The sequence below is a fragment of the Ovis aries genome, chromosome 20 (genome assembly GCF_016772045.2).
Source record: "Ovis aries strain OAR_USU_Benz2616 breed Rambouillet chromosome 20, ARS-UI_Ramb_v3.0, whole genome shotgun sequence".
NCBI lineage: Eukaryota > Metazoa > Chordata > Mammalia > Artiodactyla > Bovidae > Ovis > Ovis aries.
This window is the reverse complement of record NC_056073.1, coordinates 22,942,033-22,964,376: the sequence shown is the minus strand read 5'-3', so window position 1 is coordinate 22,964,376 and position 22,344 is coordinate 22,942,033. Positions and strand designations below refer to the sequence as shown.

Sequence of the window (22,344 nt, the reverse complement as noted above, 5' to 3'; positions counted from 1 at the left end):
ATACTTATATTTTATTGTAGATCAAATATATCTGTACATGTGGACCAAAAAATAAATCCCCATTCTAAAGATGTACCTTACTAAAATGTCCCCTTTCAAACAGCTTTAAAAGGTGAAAAAAGTCAGCCACTTTTGAGTTTATCCCATTGGTTACTAGGTGCAATGATATTTGTAACCAAGTTGTGAATAATTTAAATATTATAAATTTGCATGAAACAGTCCTCTCATACATTCTTAAAACTGTTCCTAAAATAATGACTCTAATACGTTGATTTGACAATGGTGCTAGGATGGCACTGTTAGTAGAGTGATTCTATTTAAAAGAAATATAGAAAGGAATGATTATAAAAATAATTTAAAACTAAATGATTGAAAACCCAAAGCAAACATGGAAATCTAGGAATATCATGATGAAACCACTACTAGACTAGGGACAAGTTAGTTGTTGTTTCCTTTTTTTTTTTGATAAATAAACTTTCATTTGCTAATTTCAGTCCCCATCATAAGGAACCTTACTGTTCATTGTTTGTATCTTGACAATGGTTAAGTCATGTCTGCATGGAGGGTCTAGTTGGATCTCCATATACCTCTCTTTCCTTGTGATTTTTATCAAAATAGCAACAATGGAAAGGATGAATTCAAATCATTCCCAGAAAGCAGCAGAGACAAGTACTGAAACGTCACAGAAGATGGACCTTCAGGAGATGTATTTCTAAGTGTGGTCAATGAGGCCAATCAGATATTACTTGTCTTGTTCTCAAGTGCTATACCAAAGTGGGAAAGGTCTGAACCACTGCCGAATGCATTGGGTCATCAGGAAGTTAAGTTTTTTCCATTATCATATGTGAAAAGGATCACCAGTCCAGGTTTGATGCATGAGCCAGGGTGCAAGGGGCTGGTACACTGGGATGACCCAGAGCGATGGGATGGGGGAGGGAGGTGGGAGGGGGGTTCAGGATGGGGAACACATGTACACCCGTGGCGAATCCATGTCAATGTATGGCAAAACCACTACAATACTGTAAAGTAATTAGCCTCCAATTAAAATAAATAAATTTATATTTTTTAAAAAAGCATTCATAATCAGTGTATTTGTAAAATGCAAATAAACTTGATTGAAAGTTAAAAAAATTTTCCAAATGATTGAAAAAAACAAGTATTCTTTCCTACAAAACCAGAGGTTTACAAGAAAGCTGATGAACTATTTTTGACAATTAGAGATATTATTTTAGAATTTCTGGAGAAATGCATGTAAAATGTTGCTGGCTCCTGTAAAAATGTTTGCTTGAGGGGCAAAACTATTACCCAAAGACATGGTCAAAGAAAGGTCCATGAATACCAACTAGTAAATATGGTAAAGTTTTAATATTTACTAGCTAAAATTATGTAAGCAAAACATGCTTGAAATAACTAAATCAAATTCACATTAGCACCAACAGGACCAAGATCACAAAATATTAAGTTCTCCTTTTATTTTAAGACAACTTGTAGTTTTTAAAACTGTCAGTCATGACGTGTGACTCAACAGTGAGTCTTGAAATAAATTTAGTGGGCTTATGTTTAACATTTAAAAGTAATGGATCTACAATTAGCATTCTAAAATAATACAAAAATATGAAATAGAACAAAAATACTATAATACATATTAATGTATATAATATAGTATATAAATGAAACTTAAGATGTGCATGTGTGTGTGCATATGTGTGAGAGAGAACACACACTTGAAGGTCATAACATAATATGTGGGGAGTTGAGAGATGCAAACAGTCCTTTTGCCATTAAACCTCATTTTTTCAGTTCCATCAAAATGCCTGGCCTGGAATTCAACAATAAAATATTTCTTTCTCTACATCGTGAATATCTCGGGGATTTCAAAAGCATCCCATGAAAAGTAAGACGTATCTGTGGAACTCTGCTCAATGTTATGTGGCAGTCTGGATGGGAGCGGAGTTTGGGGAAAAATGGACACATGTATATGAATGGCTGAGTTCCTTCCTGTTCACCTGAAACTCTCAGAACATTGTTAATTGACTATACCCCAATATAAAATAAAAAAGTTTAAAAGAGAAAAACATAAAGTAAGATGTATCTGGGAAGAATACAATTTTAAGTTTCATCAGCCAAGGCTGACGTAACTCCTCTGTGAGCAGAGGTCAAATGAATAGAACACAAGTTAGGCATTTTTGTGATAAGAGAGGTTTGCTGGAAGAGTAGATGCCAAAACCAGGAGATTGGTCCTAGGATTTCACACATTTAACCTGCACCCTTTCTGGTAGCATTGCTCAAGGATTCCCTCACAGGGTACTTCGTGTTTCAGTTCAGTTCAGTTCAGTCGCTCAGTCGTGTCCGACTCTTTGTGATCCCATGAATCACAGCGCACCAGGCCTCCCTGTCCATCACCAACTCCCGGAGTTCACTCAGACTCGCATCCATCGAGTCGGTGATGCCATCCAGCCATCTCATCCTCTGTCATCCCCTTCTCCTCCTGCCCCCAATCCCTCCCAGCATCAGAGTCTTTTCCAATGAGTCAACTCTTCACATGAGGTGGCCAAAGTACTGGAGTTTCAGCCTTAGCATCATTCCTTCCAAAGAAATCCCATAAAAAGCAAGAAGAAGAAATGTGAATATGTGCTTTTAGGGTTCTCAAGGTTTTACTGGGAAGCCTGGCATGCGCAGTCCGTGGGGTCACAGAGAGTCAGATGTGACTTAGCGGCCAAACGAAAACAACTGTGATTATATTGTACGTCTTGCACTATTTGCCTGTGTGTGCTGCCATTCCAGCATGTGAATATCCACATTCACAGACACCGTGAATAAAGGTCTTTCTTAGGTCTTTGCTTTTCATACTCGATACATGAAAAGTATCTCAAGGAACATTTAAATCAAGGATCCTTAAACCTCATTATATATCAGGGGGTGTTTTTAAAAATAAAGATACGTGCACCATACCCCCAGAGACTACATTTCAAGTGGTTTGGGAATGGGGTCCAAGGATTTTTAATAACCACCCTCGGCTGATTTTACTGTGGATTTGCGTTTGAGAAGCAATCAAGTTCTTCTATTCGTGTATTTTGAACATACTTTTGTTCTTTTGTTAGGTAGCTATAATTTTAATGATGTTTTTACTTAAATTAAGCAGGAATTTGCTTCTCTTTTGAATCAACCCATGAGTCATTTTTTCTACTTTGTTCTCCCTTTAGTACCTCCAACCCCTATGAGTGGATTATGAGTCAACTTCCTTACCATTTGCCAGCTCTCAGTATCAGTACACACAGGCAAGTAGTATAAGACGTACAACATAATAACAGTTGTTTTTGTTCAGTTGCTAAGTCACATCTGACTCTCTGTGACCCCATGGACTGGGCGCGCCAGGCTTCCCTGTTCTTCACTATCTCCCGGAGTTTGTTCAAACTCATGCTCATTGAGTCAGTGATGTTTATTAAATGTTCATGGCCAATAATAATATTGTGGTTGTTATCATTACTACAGCTGGGAAGTAAAGCAAAGATACCTGTTAAAAGCAAAATCACCAAAGTGATTTTGTCAAGATCAATGTCAAGAACACACTACTTCAAAGAGTTGTTCAATAAATAGTGTGTGTTGATGATCTGGAAAAGGACAAGATATTCGTTTTTGTGTTTCACTTACTTTTCACCTCCTACACTGCCTTATAGACAAGTGAGAAATCAATGCAAGAAAAGTGTCAGAGGTGTGTGCAGGTGAGTCTTGGCAAAAAGGTTCTTTCATTCATTTTTAAAACAATAGCATTCTAGGTTATACAACTCTCCCTGACATTCAACGGCTCCTCTACAAGGTGTGAAAGATGTCCAATGATATCTTTTCTTAGAAGATTGAACGAGAATATGTAAAGCTTAGTTCTTACAGAAGAAACACAAAAGAAAAAATAAATTGAGAAAAAAAAAAACAAACTTCTGGGAATATGTTTCTACCTCTGTGTCTACCCCATTGGTTAGCCTTTTGGGTCAGCTCACTCGCTCATAAAGCCATGGAACTTCACTGTACCTTAAGAGATGTCTACAGGATTAAGACAACGTGCTCTCAGACTCGTGACCATGCACTGAGTCCTGTGAACTCCTTATAAAGGATTGCTGGTTATCCTGTAGGTCATGCTGCACTGAATAACAATTAGTTAAGCCAGACTGATCTGAACTTTAAAATAAACAATAAAAAAAAAAAAAGCTCAGTTTTTTGTTGCTGTTATGTGGGGAATACTTGTCTAAATATCAAAATCTTCCATTGCTATCATCTTTCCTATGACTGCTAAGATTAGTAAATGAAATGATAGCTTATGAATCTACATCTAAGCCTCCTATTAAGTCTAACTGAATCACTACTATCACAATTAGTTGGGAAATTCACCTGTAAATCAACTGTCTTTAACATATAAACAAAAATGAAATGGCATCATCAACAAACCTGAATTTCAAAGAACTGCTAACCTTCCATCATTACTTTGCTGTGCTGAAAAGTCCTACCTTCAACTAAGGAAGTGAGCAGGGTAACGTTGGCTGCTTTCCGTCTTCCCGCGGGCAAGTTCAGACCCAGCCTATCCAGCTTCTCCCTCAGGCAGCGACCCCCATTCTTGGATTTTGCTCTGCCCAAAAACAAACAAAAGCTAGGTTTTGCAGGTTGACATTTAGAGGAAAACAATGAGAAGACTTGACCATCTGAGGTGTTCAACGTGGGACAGAAGATATAAGGGCTGAGGGTTGAGCAGTGTGGTACCAGCATAGTTAGAAGATCACAGTGCCAGTGGCTTCCCTGGCCGCCCAGTGGTTGAGCCTTCGAGCTGCCAATGCAGAAAGCGCAGGTCAATCCCTGGTCAGGGAACTAAGATCTCACATGCCACACAGTGCGGCCAAAGGATAAAACACCGCCCCCCCCACCTCAAAACTACAGTATCAGAAAACTCCTTTGTCTTACCTTCTCAAAATGCCTCCCAAGAGTGAAGCGTTGAGGCATTCAGGGGGAGAGAGGCGTCTCTTCACCTCGGCAATGGTCACCTTGTATTTGGAAGTAGAACTGAGAAGGGACAGACGACCAGGGACAGAGCAAAACAAGTCTGTGGGGTTGACCACACAGGTGCCACCTTTGGAGGGAAAATGTATTATATATTAATGACCATGAGCACAGATACTAATACCTATATAAAACATAGTCACTATCGTGGTACTACTTAGGACTTGGAAATACACAGTATGATTTTTCTTACACATTCACCACCTGGGTCATCTCAGAAAGCTGCTCTGAAGATGTCTCTTCCAATAACACTCAAGCTTTGGTTTTTAAATATCATACAGAAAATGTTTGTGAGGGTATGATTTTCATTTTAGCCAAAGTTAGCATCCTATGAAGTGCTGGCTGGCCCACCAATGTTCATTTTGCCATCATCCACACCAAGAAACACTTCAATTAGTTAAAAACCTCAAACTATACCAACTAGCCCACAAAGGGTAGGTATGATATAGCCATGGCTTTGTGTATGTGTGTGTATACACATATACACAATGAATAGATATAATTGTATCCATGACTTACTATATACATAAAAGTTTTGAAAGCTCTGTTCTAAAATGATTGAGAACCGCCATCTCTCTTCCCTCGTCTATCTTCCAAGTACAGGCACCAAAGTCATTTACTCCCCAGGTACCATTAAAAATCATGTGCCCATTGCCAGATACTTCCAACCCACATGTGCATGCCTGCACGCTAAGTCGCTTCAGTCCTGTCTGACTCTTTGCAACACTATGGACTGTAGCTCACCAGGCTCCTATGCCCATGGGATTTTCCAGGCAAGAATACTGGAGTGGGTTGCCATTTTCTCCTCCAGGAGATCCTCCAGACCCAGGGATCAAACCTCCATCTCCTGTGGCTCCTGTATTACAGGCAGATTCTTTACCGCTGAGCCACAGTGCAAGGAAGCCCTGCACTGTGCATGGGGCACATGAACTTGAGTTAACATTAGAAGATAGTAATACTAACATATAAAACGCTAGTGGCCACTAGCCACTAGCCACAACTAGTACTGCTGTGCTTATTATTATTACTACTACTAGGGAACAAAGCAAAGATAACTGCTGTTGGCAAAAATCACCAAAGCAATATCCCCCTGCTGGTGCTCCTGGAGAAGAAGCCTTCTGTCTCCAGGATCCAGAAAGCCCCTGGAGCTTTTCTGTTCCCCAGGAATAACGGAGAACATCCCCTAACTTCAGGCAGCTGAAGTAGACTGAGGACCCAGAGCAATCCATCAATCATCAGTGGGGAAAGTTTCCTATTGTCAGACCTTCCCTTATTGCAAAAATCCTGAGCCAGTGTCCACACCACTGCATAGCCCCAGGATGCAAGGCTGCATCCCCGGGCACCAAGGGCAGAGCTTTGGAGGTTCAGTAGCAAGTTCAAATTCAAAGGTTACTTTTCTGAGCATACACTGGATTTCTTGAGTTATGGGCAATTTTAAGACCCATCTCCAGAAAAGGGTCAAGTTCAATGTGGTTAATGAGAAAAAAAAAAAAGAGAGAGAGAGAGAGAGAGACGACGATTAAAGAAAAATGGGCAGGAGAGTGTTGGCTAATATTTTTACTCAAAGGATGGTTCTCAACTGGCAGCACTAGCATCTCCTGAGAGCTTATCAGAAATGCTGAATCTCAAGCCCAGCCCCAGATCTTGAGTAGAGCCTGCATTTGAACGAGCCCCTCAGGTGGTTCTTTAAGTTTTGAGAAGCGCTGGCCTAGGGCTCACCACCTGCCTTCCTTTCTTTGACAAAGCAGCTCAGATAGAATGTTATGTCCATCAGGTCTGTGGCATTCAGAGTCAGGTGTGTTTTCTAGGCACAGAGGTTAAGGAACCTGGGAGGATCTTTAAAAAGCTAAAAGAGGCCACGGACCTGGGTGCAGAGGACAGACTAACTTTGCCCCACTCTTAGGGGATTTCTACCCCTGTGCTGTCTGGAATTCTTCCTGCTTTCCTAGGGTTATCCAAGATTCTCCTGAAAGTGCTGGCACCCACCAAGGTCTTTCTCCTGAAGCATTCCAAGGCTGGAAATCACCCTGAATGCCTCCTACCCCAAAACACAAGAGAAGATAATAAGAATATCCAAGCAGCCAGCTCACTACAAGTTGGAAGATGGGCCATGTACACTTGGCTAAATTCCCAATGCTACAGTTTGGAAACCTGCCCTCAGTTTGAAATCTGAAAGGTAAGAGTTTCAATGATCAGATTTGAAATCTTTTTCTTGGTAATTAAACTTGTAGCCAATATAATGAAAAAACATACAAATGCCTGCCTCAGGAGCAGGGAACACAGCTTCAACTGTGCTTCTTCACCTCATATTCTCAGAGAAGATTTTAAAACCAATAATAATAATAGTAATAATAATAATTTCCCCAGATGTCTAGAAGTAGATCCCTGGTGGCTCAGATGATAAAGAATCTGTCTGCAGTGCAGGAGACCCTAGTTCGACCCCTGGGTCAGGAAGACTCCCTGGAGAAGGAAATAGCTACCACTCTAATATTCTTGCCTGAAGAATTTCACAGATAGAGAAGCCTGGAGGGTTCCAGTCTATGGGGTCACAGAGACTCAGACAGGACAGAGTGACTTTGCACACAATGGTCTAGAAACTACCACTATACTTTCACTGATGCTCTCACTTTGTACTTGTAGATGCAAAATGTATTTTAAGGACTTCCCCAATGGCACATTGGGTAAGAATCCACCTGCTAAGTGCAGGGGAGACAGGTTCAGTCCCTGGTCCCTGGTCCAGGCAGATGCTGTGAAGCAACTAAGCCCACGTGCCACAGCTACTGAAATCTGCGTGCCTAGAGCCTGCGCTCTGCAACAAGAGCAGCCGTCACCATGAGAAGCCATGTGGCCACAACGAAGAGTAGTTCCTCACTCAACACAAGTAGAAAAAGCCCACGTGCAGCAACGAAGACCCATGCCCTCCTCCAGGGGATCTTCCCAACCCAGGGATTGAACCCAGGTTTCCCACATTGCAGGCAGAGAGTCTTTACCATCTGAGCCACGAGGGAAGCCCAACAAAGACCCAATGCAACCAAAATTAAATAAATAAACTCAAGCAACCACTCAAAAGTTGAATAAGAAAGTAAGTTAGGTATCAGTGAATCTGGATTTCATTGTCATGTAAGAATCATGACACGGTGAGCTTCAGAACTTAGGTCACACTGAGTTCATCTGAAGCAGGAATATTAAGAAGATACTACCCTGGAGGTTCAGTGGGTTAGGACTCTGTATTTGCACTACTGGGGGCCCCATGACACAGCCAGAAACAAAAAAGAAATGAAATGATACTGTTTTTACTAAAAATTCACACATTTTCACCTGAAAATGAGCCTTTCCTTGTGGTCACTATGAATCATTAGCAAATTTATATTCTTGCATAAATCTTCTCTTGCACACTAGCCAGTACACAGCGGAAGACACAGGAATCTCACTCAACTGGTCTCAAGTTTATTATAGGTGTATGTATTGTTTTCCAAGAAAGGAAAGGGCATAGTTTTAGAACTTTCCTATCTTGGCTAATCTATGGTAGGTGAGATATGAAATTTAGGGAGCTGCAGAAGATTGTAATTTTTCTAAAAATTAAAAAAAAAAAGTTAAATTGGGCTTTCTCCAACTGGAAAATTGCTCCCTTTGGACAAAATGAACCCGCGTGCTAAAAGCCAGCTACTTTCAAGGAAGTCACTGAGTCTGCTACCTAACCAAAGGTGAAATCCCTGAACCCTAGGCCTTTTCTCCTGCATCCAGGTTAGTCTTCTGGCATATGCTCAAATAAGCATTTATTAGGTAAGTCACACAGGCTGCATATTAAGAATATGTTTTATGCACACACAAATTGCCTGGAGGATTTATTTTGTATTCAGGATTAGCCATCAACTCCAGAGTCTTTTATTTTTTATGTCACAGCATCTTTAAAGGGAATTTCTGTTACTTTGATACTTGGCATTGCTGCAGCCTTGGGGAACTCTCTTGTCCTGGCTGAAGATTTGGCAACTTGTAGAGTTTACAGCAGCGTGAGGAACCTGATGTCTTTCTTCCCAGTGCTTTATTTTTTAAGGAGGAAGAAAAGAGTCATAGGTCAACTTAACCAGAGTTTTGCATTTGGAATGAAGGTGGGACATCGCTAAGAGGATCCAGACTACAGATGGCAATGATGAGATTTCAAAGAAGGAAAGGCATGACAGGGTCAAGGATGCCAAGCCATTGACAGTGTTCCTCCCCAGTGTCGCTGAAGTTCCTCATGGTCCCTGCATTGCATGTCCGCTCTGATTAATCATGTAATATTCATTCTAGATCCAGCACTCCAGTTAAGGGCATCTCTCTTGCCATGGCCAAAGTCCTCATGCCCAGCTCTCTTCTCCAAAGAGTACATCTCTTTTCCATTCATAGTGTGCAGAGGCAATAATACTTCCACGGGACTTATTATTTTAAAAATCGAAATTTGGAGATAGAGATTCCTATTTCCAGTAAGGCTTCAAACTCAGATGGGTAGCTATAGTAACAGCATAAGAAATCACCTACGCAAGGTCACTTGTCTAGGACATGGCTATCATAAAAGGGATAACTTTGCCACAGCTATATTGAAAAGTCAGCCAAAGACGGTGTGTGGGGCAAAACCAGCACAAAACACAGAGAGGCAGATCCTCCAGCTGCCAGACTTTGTCAGATCCTATGAAGCTAAAAACAGCGCGGGGAGGGAGCTGCGCCTTTCCTGGTGTAGGCGGGGACGGTGTCGGGGCGGGAAAGAAGTAAAACGTTGGCCAACTAGTGAACCATGCCACCTTAGGGGAGTAGTTCTGGGCCTCAGTCTGCCCGTATGAAAAGTGGGATGCTCACACCTGCCCTATTTAGCTTGAGGAGGTAAATAGGCAAAACGGAGGCACACGGCCTCAGCATCCTGAGTTTAAGCCACTGAACCCCACCATTGTGCTGAGAAGCCGCCGCGGAGCTGGGTGCAAGCGGTGGAGCGCGACAAGGCCCCGCCCACTTTGTGCGCGGCTACGGAATCGGAAAGCCAGGCGCCGCTGCCTGGGCGCGCTTTTTCTTCTCCTCCCAGGCAATTAGGGCCGAGGAAAGAGCCCGGGCCCTCTCAGGAACTGCGGCTCCCCTGGAGCCCCTAAAGCTGCCTCTAGGCTACTCACCCCCACTGGGTGCCTTCCCGTCTCGGAACAGAGCGGGTGATGGCTAGAGGCCCCACGCGCTCTGCAGGTGCGATCAATACTTCCCGGCGGGCTTCCGGGCGCGGGCCCGTGCGCGCAGCCTCCCCAAAGCCGCAGCGCCGCCCCAATCGCCGCCGCCTCGGTGTTGACATAATTAGACCAAATCTTGAGAGCAAAATAAATGTTCTGTTCGCCTTACAGCCAAACAGATGTTTACAATTCAAATGAAAGAAATACAAACGGCAGGGATTTTTTTCTCTCTCTCTCTCTCTCGTTCTTCATCTCCAGTGATCGCTCGTTTTTTCTGACACATTAAAAAATGTGTAAGCGATTACAGGAGTTTCCTGTCCCTGTTTGTTCTTCGGCTGCATTTCTGCGAGGTGCGGGTGTAAATGGGGTGGGGTGGGGTCATTCTCGACTGCTTCCTCTCTAGCCTCTCGACCTTCTCCATCCCAAACCCCCCATGAATCCCCTTCCTCCACGCAAAGCGGATGTTAATTGTAATCAAACACCAAAGGGATAGGGGCTTAACTGCAATTAAATAGGCCTCAGGATACTGTATCTGCAGCGAGTTGCAGTGTTTAGGAGAAGGTTATGTAGTAACAGGTATTACTGGATTACCAGGTCTGAGTGCGCTTCTCCGGGTGCGGATTCCACGCAGAACAAAAGAAAGGGAAGTCTGCATAGAGAAACTACTGATTTAAGGTGGCGATGGATGTGTAATGGTGTGTGTTGGCGGGGGGTGGGGAGGGTGGAGGTGGGGAGCAGGGGGTGAAATTAATCCCCATTCCCCAGCGCAGAGAGTGCTTTGGCTTTTGGTGATGTTCAAAGCAATAACGAAATTAAGAGAGGCAGCAGTAGGCTATGGAAAAGTAGCACCCCCTCCCCGTAAAATATATTTCCCACAAACCAGGCCTCTAGATCCCTTCCCTACATGAATTTTAAACATAAAGGAGACTGAATTCTGGATCTGCAGCATCTGTATTTGGGTAATGCAAGACAGGTGAGGCTCCTGGTGTATTTCTGACAATATTTTCACAATGGATGAGCCACAGAAATGAGTTTTGGAGATTTAAGAGCGATTCCCTGGGCTCTGACGAAAGAAGAGGAACAAGGCTTCTCAACCCGCTTCAATCTTACTCCTTTTAAGAACTGCTGCAAGAGCCAAAAGGCTCTCTCTAACTCCAGTTCCAAAACTCAGGACCCTCGCGAAAACCGAAAAAGCAGAAGAAATTCATCTTCCTGCCCAAGCCGCCTGTGGGCAGCCATGAAGGCTGCAGACAGGAAGAGCGATCAGGCCCATCCCCTGTTATTGGCAGACTGGGCGACTGATGCTAAGCTCCATTTCACCGAAGCGTGTTTTTTTTTTTTTTTTTTGAAATTAAATCAGATCTGACAATGTTTGTACCGTAGCGTAAATGCCTCCGCTGGCGTGCCAGTCACCTCTAAGCGATCTGACAAACTCCAACTCTCTTAAAACGTGCAGAGTTCAGATCATATTAATTCCCCAAAAATGTTTTGATTCAAAGTAGTTTGTATTTTGTGTAGCCACGGGCAATCCGGTAAGCGCTCCTGCCTGCCCGTGGCCGGGTCCGCTCCCTCTCCGCGTGGCCCAGAGGCTACGGCGGTATTTAAGCTTCTGAAATTAGCCTGGGGCTGCAAGGCAGAGTGATCACAAAGCGAAACAAGGGCGCTTCCCCTCTTCACTTTTTTCATTTTTTTCTTTCTTCCTTTTTTTTTTTTTTTTTTGAGTTTGCCATTCCGATTTCACACACAAAAAAGACCAGGGCCAAAATGTCACTTTTTCACCCAAATATGGAAACGCTATGTCTTCTCTTCTAATCTCCATTCTCTTCTGAAAGCCAGGAGCCCCTACCCAACTGAACCCCTACCCCCGCGATTTCAATCTGGATACACTCATTATTAGCTTCATCATCATCATCGTCGTCATCAACATTGTTCTCCCTCTATTAAATTCTCACAGCAAGAAATGAAAGGGACCAGCATCTGACAAATGGGAGGGGGCCATGAGGGAGCCTCAGAAGATTCATGGGGAAAAGAAGAGTGGTTTTTCCTTTCTTTCTTTCTTTTTTTTTAATGATTAAAAACACAGACGACTCCTGTAAATAGAAGCCTCATTTCTTCAAGAGATGCCTTTTGAAACCCACTATCTGAATATTCAACGAAGGCAAAGCTCCACTCTGTACGTACAACATTAATATGATCTCTGCAGAATTTGCTACTCAGAAATATTAACATATCAAAGCCGATGCCGGAGGCGAGAGAAGCTATCGATACGCGAGCACAGGGTAAAGTAAAGATTATTGGTTCTGATGGTTGGAGTGGCGGAGCTGCGGGCAAAATCGTGCACACCATTAACCGAGAGTGAGCGCGCGGGGAGCTGCACCTCCGAGGCGGTGGCAAATATTTTATCTAGGTGGTAATTACCTTGCCGCTGCCCCTCTTCCGCTTTCTTTGGCTATAGGGCTTCATTATAGGCAAAAACAATGTAACTACTACTTACCAAAGTGAGTCAGGGAAATGGTATTTTGTTCTCTGCAAACAGAAGTGGCTAAATTTAAGAACGGAGACACCGCTGCTCTCCTACCCCCAACAAACCCGCACACACAACACTGTAAACAGGACAGCCTCTCCCTGGTGAATTTGTGTAGGGCATTAAGAGATCTTTTTTTCTAGAAGAGCATCCAGGGGTCTTGAGAAGTAAAAGAGAATCTCTATTTTTTCCCCCCTCCCATTGCAAATTCTAGAAATCATTAGTAATTTAAGTTTATCCAAGAGCTCAGCAGTAGAGAAACAATGGCAAAAAGTTGTGCTTTTCAAATCATGTTTCATATGGTGGGTAACCTGCAAAGCTCCATCTGAGCTATATTGCACAGTGTGGTCATATAGCAGAGCGCTTGAGTTATAGTCCTCCCAATTCTTGATGAACAAAGGTGACTTGAACTATGGATATTAGGATGCTGTGTGCTGCCATGACAATAGAGGCAGGAAACTTCCTTAGCTGTTCTTGAAAAAACGAGTCCTAAGATGAAGGACGTGGGCCGGCGGCAGGATAAACACCGCCTTTTAATACAAGACTCCCTTGCTATCCATTTGTAAATTGTCATGAACATTGATCGTTTCAGAGTAAACAGACACACCGAGACACACTCCCTGGTCTCTGAGGCACAACTAAGTTAACTGGTCTTTTTAAAAGACACGTGGAAATGGAATAAACTCAGCAGCTAAATTCTGAATTCCTTCGCATGGAGGGGGATGGATCAAGCTTAGCCAAACAATAGATATGTAAACCCCAAGTTACCTCCCATTTTTGCTTGGAGTCCTGCTGTTCTTCTAAAAGATAAATATTTGGTTTAAAATACATTCAGCTGTGATTTTTAGGTGAATGACACCGAATTCTGCAAGAGCAATCAAACATCACCTAAGGAAAACCATTTCCGTGGCTCTGAGAGGATAGGAACGCAGTTCCCATCTTGTGGTGACTGGAGAGCGTTGGCCTTTCGTGGATAGCTGGTGAAGTCTATTCCGTAAATCTCTTCAAAAATTCAACTCATTGCACAGCAGCCTGTGCAGCCTTTCCAGCTCCCGGCCTGGGTCTCAAATAATTCTAACCCCCTGTCAGCTATCGTATGATCTGATGCATTTGAAAAGGTGATCTTGGAGCAAGCGCGGAACTGAACGCAATAACGCAGTAGCGCGAGTCGGGCTCTGCGAGGAGCCGGCTCCGGGCGCTAATTAGTGGCGCTGTCCTTCAGCACCACCGACATCTTCGTGCGCCCTGACTGCTTGGCGTCACCTTTAGTGTGGCCGCCTCAACACACTTGTCACCTGGTCCCTCTTTCACTGTGTGTTTTAACCCCCTGGCTCCAACAGTATGTATATTTTATTTCAATTTTCACTAGTCTGGGCCTATTTCATGTCTTTTCAATATGGCCTAAGCTTAAATGTGGCTCATTTTTAAAAAGTCTTTGTGGAACAACACTAGCAGTGGCGGGGGGCGGTGGGGGGACAACTTTCAAATCTCCATAGGGTGAAACAACAGATTTAAATAGCCATTTTCCATGTAATGGCAATCCCAAATATCCACTCTGACAATAGTCTCTCAAAGGAAAACATTCTGTTTTCTTCCCACCTCAATTTAAATGGAGTTTCACACTGGACACTGGGTTGTAAAACCTGCAGTTTAAACATGAAAGAAACCAATGCTTCCTCTCCATGCAACCCTTTCTTTGGAAAAGCACTGTAGTCTTTCAACAAGCTTTGAAAGGGATGGAGAGGGACTGAAGAACATTTATTTGGTGCCATCAGGATTGACTCAGTTTTTAGTGGTTCAGTTACAGGAGACAACTGCGGCCCTGGAGCTGGAATTAGTCCTGGTGAATAGGCCATGTCTTATTAATTCGTATGAAGTTGGGATAACAGCTGGTCCCCCTTGCCTTGTGTGCTCCTCGGGTTACTCAGCTTGCTAGGAAAATAAGCTTCAGAAGCTCTGAGTACAGTGAAGTGAGGAAGCCAGTGAAATTGGCATTGCCTTGAGGCTCATAAAATGTCATAGTTCAAAACCTTTTGTCAAAATGGAACATTTGAGATGCAGCCGTCTTCAGCGTCTGGGCCGAAATCAACAGCTCTCCATTCTTGTCTTCCCCCCACCTTCCCATTCCATGGGTAACTCTGGGTTCAGATGTTTTCCTCAACAGATGGGAACAAGAAAGCTTTATCTGGTACAGTTAACACCACCTCCTCTTCTCACCCTCCCTTAAAGAAAGAAATGTTCTGGACATTTAGAAAAATAAGGGCAGCTACAATATTGGTGTTTCATTAGTTTTCCCTGAAGCTCAATGAATTTAGCCTTTCATAGAATCCTTCAAAGCCTCAAGCTAACACCAACACCTCAAACACCCAGGCTGTGGCTGGCACATTTAAGGCTAAAAGAGACCAGAAATTCTGCTCGAGGATGTGACGATGGGGGAAGGGTTTGTGAGAAATATTTTTTTTTTCCTTCTTTTTACTTTTCTCTTTTGCCTCTAACTTTGATTCTGTCACTGTTTCATTGAGGAAGAGCAAATCTCTTCTATCACTCTCTTTTGGGCACAGGCTAGTTCAAGCCTCAGTGGAGTAAGGGAAGCTTTTTAATGTGGATATGCCTGTGTGGGACAGGCCTAATTGACCAAGTCATTGTTTTCTTTATCATCAGGAGAGGATCTGATGTTTAAAAGCACCTTTGGATTTTCAAAACAAAGTAACCAGTGAGAGAAGAATGTTTAGTTTCATTAGGTTGTTACTTACCCCTTCTTATCACACCACCTTGGCCATTGAGAACAAGCCCACACTGGGCTTCCACAGAGCCCTTAATGAAAGAAAAAGAAATACAATTACTCATGTGGATACTAACAGATACATGAGTTAAGTCTTTCAATCTGCCCAATCGCTGAACCCCATATCCTCATTACCCCATAGTAGACATTTAAGAGCAACCATTGAGCTGAAGCAACTTTGGCAGCACACACTATTGTAAGGGGGAAAAAAATTGCCAGAAAAACCACAATCTAAAAGTTGTATAAATCTTAAGGTATGCATTTTACAGCACCATACAATATTACACTTCAAAGCACCTGAGTGCCTTTTATCTTGGCATAAGAGAATGAGAAGCCCTTTAAGTCTCCATCAAGGCACATAGCATATATATAGACAGTTTCCACAGCACTTTCTGCATGGAGCAAATTACACTGTGAGTGTCAAGTCTGGCACTGCAGGTTTCTTGGGAGCTCAGAGGAGCTATTTCAAGTGCAGGATTCAAGGTATCTTATGAAGGTACTGTTTTACCCCAGATGTAGGAACATCCTATCATGCTACCCAAAATGTGTCTTATAGAGGGAACAACTTCAGCGTCACTCACTGCATATCTCCAGGCTCCTAGTGGATTGAGGGATCATTTGAGCTGGGAAGAAGGAAAAGGCCTGCTGATTTTTGATTAAGAAAAATAAAAATTTCTGTCTCTCTCTCTCTCTCTTTTTTTTCCTGAGTCGAAATGTGTTAAAGGCTCATTTTCCTTTACAAACAAACGAGGTATTGGACTTGAAAGAGGCCTTGAAGGGTGTTAACCTACCCAACAGCCCGTGAAGAGTTAAGTAAATGCGGAGAGAGTCGGTGCATAATAAAAACCCACTTTACAAAACAACCTTTACAGCCCTGGCTCCCTTTTGCTTCCCCATTTTCACCATATTGAGGCAGGCCTGTAAGACCCCCCTTTTCAACTTACTCACGAGCTCTTTCTTATTTTAACTGTTCTGCCTTAAAGTGATTATCAAATCAATATGAAAAAAAAAAAACTTAGAGACTGAGCATAAATTAAAGCGGTGATGGGAAAAGGTGTGACAGTTTCCTTTGTTGGCCATAGCAAATCTTTTTAGGGGACTCAAAGATGGAACTGAAGCCACAAGACTGTTTGCATCTGTTAGGCAGACTTAGACCGCCCTCCAAACCATTGGACTTTCACTTAAAATTCTGTGCAGGGAAAAGTATATTTACATTTGTTGCATTTGAAATGAGGCATATGCTGATGAATGTTTTAAAAAGGAAGAAATAAAAGGAGAGAGACGGGTTTCTCCCACACATCCCCTCCCCATTTCTCTTTTAAAAGTAGCTATGACTGTTTTTCTTTTTCATTTTGACAACTAAGTCCAGGAGGAATGGAAGAAAATAACTTGCCAGAATTACAACTTTCTCCATATATCCCTATCTATGTCAAAAATGTATATAAACACTTCTATAGACATAGATACATAAATATATCATATACCTCTGTTCTTCATTTCTGCTATTATCTTGGAGTGTGTCTCTCAGTATGAATATTCCCTCAGTGTGAGCAATAAATGGGAAAAAGGAGGTTAAGAATGTTAAAAAAAAAAAAAACCACACACACACACACACACACACACAACAAACAGGATGAAAATAAAGGTTTCAAAATATCTGAAATGGAGACGGTAGAGGCCCGGAAGCTCTCCAAGGGAGGAAACCGCTTTTCCTCCTAGGCTCTGGCGCACTGTTAAGGTGTTTATTTTCTTAGAAGAAACGAATCTTGGTCTCTTCACTTAACAAACTTTCCCCTCTCATAAGTAAAACATGTTGTTTGGTCGGATGACATTGCATAAATGACCAGTTGAATGGCACTAAGTCGAAAATTGGATAAACTACGGTGTTCTTTTGCACGGGATTCGCTCTTTGTCTGGTGCTTGCAAATGTTCTAATCCCCTCTTTTGAAAAATGCCCGGCTTTGTGCCTAGCACAGAAAAAAAATTTGTTCAGATACAAAAAAATCAGCAGCAGACGCGGCTATTAAAAGAAGTAAATAGGTTTTAGTTGAGCTAAGCATTGAATGGCAGATTTTTTTCCTCTTGAGACATAAGGAGATCCTTGTGAAAAATGTAAAAATGCCCTGAGCGTATAAAATTATTTCGTGAATGTAATTGTAGAAAGTCAAGGTTTATGGAGCCAAATCTTTTTTCTTGTGCACCGATCTTGTGGCTTGGGCTCTTTGTTGGGACTGTAAGGGCTTTCACTTTAATTTTAAAATAATCCCTTGCTCAGAGGTAAGTGAGGGGGAAAGATTTTCTGTGCGCAACGAGGGATCTCTTCTGTCTCCAAATCGTGCTCCTCCAGAATCTCCCTTTTCGCTTTGGGGACCTTAGAGAAAGTAGCCAGCTTTGTGCAGACTCACAAGCAAAGCTGTAATTTCAGCCAAAAGAAGTTACAAATTTGTGTCTTCTGGGTCTGTTTGGGACATGTGTAGACTTGGAAATATGGCTGTGACAGTGTATCTACATAATTATAAATTCTATTGTTGGCAAACAATGTGCAAAAATACAGAAAGAGAGAAAGTACATCATCTGATTGAGTCATGGCCTTCACTGTATCTGAATTCCTTCCTTCCTTCCTCTTTCTTTTTACCCTCTTTTTCTCTCTACATTTTCTTTTTTCTTCCTCCCTTCTTACTCATTTTCTCTTCCCTCCCCCCCCCCCCCATCCCCCCCCCCCCCCCCGCCCCACCACCCCTTTCCTTATTTCATTTCCTTCTCTTTAAAGAGTTGCATCTTATGTAAAAGTTAATGGCTTGGAGAGACAGCAGAAAAAAAATAATAAAGTTGTGAATCGTCCAGCGGGTGACGAGAGTGGGCACTCCTCAGGCAGCGAGAATGAGGTTCAAGCCTGCACCCGGGTCAAACGCACCGTGCAGAGGCTTTGACTGTGGTTCATTTTTGAGGATTTCATTTGGGATCCTTCACTTTTCACAGCAATCTAGAATATTGGTGAAACTTTCGCTGGAGCTCAGGGCTTCCCCCTCATCCCGCCCCGCAAAGTTTTGGAGCAAACCAGCCCCCCTAGTTCATAGTAAGTGCCCCACAACCTCAGTCTGGGACAAATGCCTGAAACACGCGGGTAGACCCAGCAAAGCGCCGAGACTGAGGGTGCGATTGGTCATCAACTTATCGGGTCTTACTCTGAGTCCAGTTGGCTCAACCTCAGCCTCCTTGATCTCCCCCACCCCATCCCCTCAGGGACAGAAATGCGGATTCAAAAAAGACCTCGGTGCAGACCGCCGGGAAATAGGGGCCCCGAAGCTAGCCGGACTCCCGAGCGTCCAGGTGAAATGCCTGCTCCAATGAGAGGGACAGAATGGCACACGCCTCCTCTAATTGTTTTGATAACTTTCCATAAGTGGGGTGTGTGTGTGTGTGTGTGTGTGTGTGAGAGAGAGAGAGAGAGAGAGAGAGAGAGAGAGAGAGAGAGAGAGAGAGAGAGGAAACGGCTTATAGCCGGACTATTAACGGTGCGGGAGGGGGAGGGAGAGGAGGGGAGGGCGCAGACAAATTCGCCGCATGCTTATTTACCTGCAAGTCGTCGGCTCCCGCGGCGGCCAGCCCCAGGCTGGGCCCTGGCAGGAGTCTTTGATCTGGGTGCATTCCATACTGAGAGCCATGGCTCATGAGGGACAGGTCGTGACGGCGGTAGGCATCGAGGCAGCCCAGCTCCCGCCTCTGCTCGTCCAGGCAGGACGACTTGAGCGCCCGCGCATTGTGCAGGTTAATAAAGTCGGCGGGCTCCCCGTGGTGGATCTGCTGGTAGTACTGCTGCGAGTGGTGGAGCGTGTTCAGAGAGTAGGCGTCGGGGGTGACGGCCGGGTGGCTATGCTGAAACTCGTAATGGAAGGACTGGTGGTGCAGCGGGGTGTACTGGTGGTTAGTGGAGAAGTAGGGGGACGCAAACTCGGTGCCGGTGGTGGAGTAAGTTAGAGGGGAGGAGGAGGAATAGGCGACAGTGGAATTGGCTACGGACTCCAGACAGCCAAGCTGCATCAAACGGTAGCTGTTTGATCCGTCGTGACGTATCTGGAAGGAAGAGGGGGAAAGGGGAGAGCAGAAAAACTTGAGGTTTGTCATTTTGCAACCGAGGCGCAGCTCTTCCGGAGCCCGGGAGCTTTCTCTGGCTCTCCAAGCGGCGCGAGCGCGCAGGGCTCGGGCCGAGCCGCAGCCGGGCTCCGCGCCTTTGCCAGGGAGCGGCTGCGAGCAGGCGGACTTGGGGTGGGCGGCCTCGTCCTCACAGTCGAGAGCGCGGAAGAAAAAAAAAAATCCCCCACCCTATATAGGTGCGGTGACACACACACACATACACACACACATACACACGCGCGCGCACACACGCGCACACACACACACACTCAGCCCCTGCCCAACTTGCGCAGGGCACTGGGCTCCGGGAGCCAGGTTTGCCATTGACTCCGGGACTGCCCGGAGCAGAACGAGAGAGTCCACAGGCGCCTCGGAGCCACTCCAGCCCGCGCCCGACAGCGAGATGGCTCGGCGGTCCCCGCTGGGATGGTCTGCCAGAGCTTCTCAAAATCATTATCTATGTTTGTTTTTTTTTTAAAAAAAATCCAGTCCGTGTAAATCGTCCAACTTGCTCATTTCTTAACCATTTGGGGCAAGGAATCCGACCCCCCCCCCCCCCCAACCCCTGTTCTGCTTTACTTTCCTAGAATAAGCCCATTCCTAACCGGGTGCGTGTTCCCCACCCCCCCTTGTCCACCTACCCCCCCCCATCAATCTCTTTACTTTGCCTTTCTGAGTATCTTTTCTCCATCTCTATCTCTTTCTCCTCACCCCTCCTCCCTTTCTTTATTATTAGGATTATGTTTTTCCCCCTCATTATGGCAAATGTTTCTTAACGTGGCAGAGAGTTGCCCTTCCTGGCGACAGATGTCATAACGAACTTTCCTCCCTTTCCTTCCTTAACTTCCCCCCGAAAGCCAGATTATAATTAAACGTAACGGTCCAATATAGATTAGAGACAGGGAAAGCTGCCACCACCGCCGCCACCACCGCCGCCACACACACGCGCGCTCAAAAAAAAAAAAAAAAAAAAAGTAATAATACCTCGGCATCGTGGACTAGTCCCGGAAAGGTAGTTGACATGTTGGGTTTCTCCGAAAGCTTACGATGCAATTTCCCCCTCCAAAAAAAGAATCGGGAAAAAAATCCAAACTTCTTGTATTTTCCAATTTTTTTTAAGGAAAAAAAAAATGTTCTATAGATAGAGATCTAAATTGTAATGGCTTTGCCCGGATCAGATAGCTCCTTGCCTCGTACCCACTTAAAAACCTGTAGGAACAAAATTTTCCCTCTGCACAAAAGCAGCTCCCTGGAACAGATTTTGTACTTGCTGAGTATTTCTTTGGCTGATGTCGTAGGTCCCTTGGTAATATAGAAGTTTTGAAAATTAAGCATCAGCACTGAGAACTGGGAGGACAATAGGCAGAAGAGATTTATCCCAGGAGACAAGGAATAAATATTGTATCTTCGCCTAATAAGGAACTGGAGGTTCTTTCAACATTTTTATCCATTTTTCCAACCTTTATCATGCTTTTCTATACCGACTGAGGTGGGGACTCATCTCTGCAGAGAGCATTTGCACACATTTTATTGTGAAGATAAAGATCTAGCCCCGCTGTGTGTATATTAGAGATAGAAATATATATTAATTAAAGCTTCCTTTTCCAAGTAAGTGTTCATTCCTATTGGTTCCACTCCCTGGTTGCTGAAAGCTGCTTTTTTTTTTTTTCCAATGAGCACCCAAATCAATTTCACCCAGATTGGGGTATCTGCCTTTGCCCAAGTGGGAACAATACTCCTCTCTCCACATTTACATGAATTTGGGTTATTTTCCCTTTTTTGAAAGGCAACACCTGGCAGTAGCTTTCACTTTCAGCAGCTTTAAAACAAATAACCATGATGGGCAGTCCCCAGTTTCCATCATAAAGAAACAGTGTAACTGGCAATATACTTAAGAAAAATATGAGAATAAAGACTTGTGACAAGATTCTACATTTAGGTGAAACATTGTCTTCCACTTCTCAATCCAACCCGTTTCCCCCTCTTTTTGTATTTTCCTTCTTCCTTTTCAGAATGACTGCTGAATAGGGGGTGGGGTGTGGACCTTTTAGCACTGGCACAAGGTATTTGAACACCATTACCCCCTAAATAACGCTTATATGTTTGAATGTAATATTTTACAAAGAGAGGGCAGGAAGGAGGCAGTGCACACCTAGCTTGGTCTCTTTGGTGGCTTTGTCAACTTCCAAACAGTATTTGAGCTTTACTTCGTTCAAAATTCAGCTTCCCACACTAAGTGCCCTAGTGCCTGGAACGGGTAGCTGTGGCTACAGGCCCTCAATACTGAGGCTCTGCTGATCCGCTAGCCAACTCTGCCTGTCTCCTAAGAACTGGCTGGCCCCACAGACTCATCTCAGAGATAGAAGGGGTAATTTGGTCTTAATTGCCATTTCATTTGGTTAGCTTTTAAGTGTTTAAGCTAAGAAGGTGTCTTAATAATAAGCCGCAGGCAAACAGGCATGTGGCTTTTTTTTTTTTTTAGGTCGGGGTTTGGGAGGGTTTATTAGGATCTGCTCATGCAGGCTAACTGGGGCTGTCACTCAGCGCTCTTCGCTTTATATAAATGGACAAAGGCACACGACAAGAATTGAAATGCACTGTCTGAAATGGAGATCCGTGATGCTTCAGTCCTGAGCAAGGGTCAGCTGCCAACACTTGCTCCCCTTATCAAGGTG

The 22,344-nt window shown here is 43.8% G+C and overlaps 1 protein-coding gene across 1 annotated transcript in view; it reads right to left on the bottom strand.

Moving 5' to 3' along the window:
• The window catches only part of TFAP2D (transcription factor AP-2 delta), a 61,182-nt gene extending 40,179 nt beyond the window's left edge, over positions 1 to 21,003 (bottom strand). The window contains exons 1-5 of the mRNA XM_004018884.5: positions 20,654 to 21,003; positions 19,112 to 19,609; positions 15,507 to 15,567; positions 4,948 to 5,113; positions 4,500 to 4,618 (exon numbers count right to left, since the gene is read on the bottom strand). Of these exons, the coding sequence (XP_004018933.2) occupies positions 4,500 to 4,618; positions 4,948 to 5,113; positions 15,507 to 15,567; positions 19,112 to 19,609; positions 20,654 to 20,692 (883 nt within the window). The 5' untranslated portion in view covers positions 20,693 to 21,003. The remainder of the gene's footprint in view (positions 1 to 4,499; positions 4,619 to 4,947; positions 5,114 to 15,506; positions 15,568 to 19,111; positions 19,610 to 20,653) is intronic.
• Between the last annotated feature and the right edge of the window lie 1,341 nt (positions 21,004 to 22,344).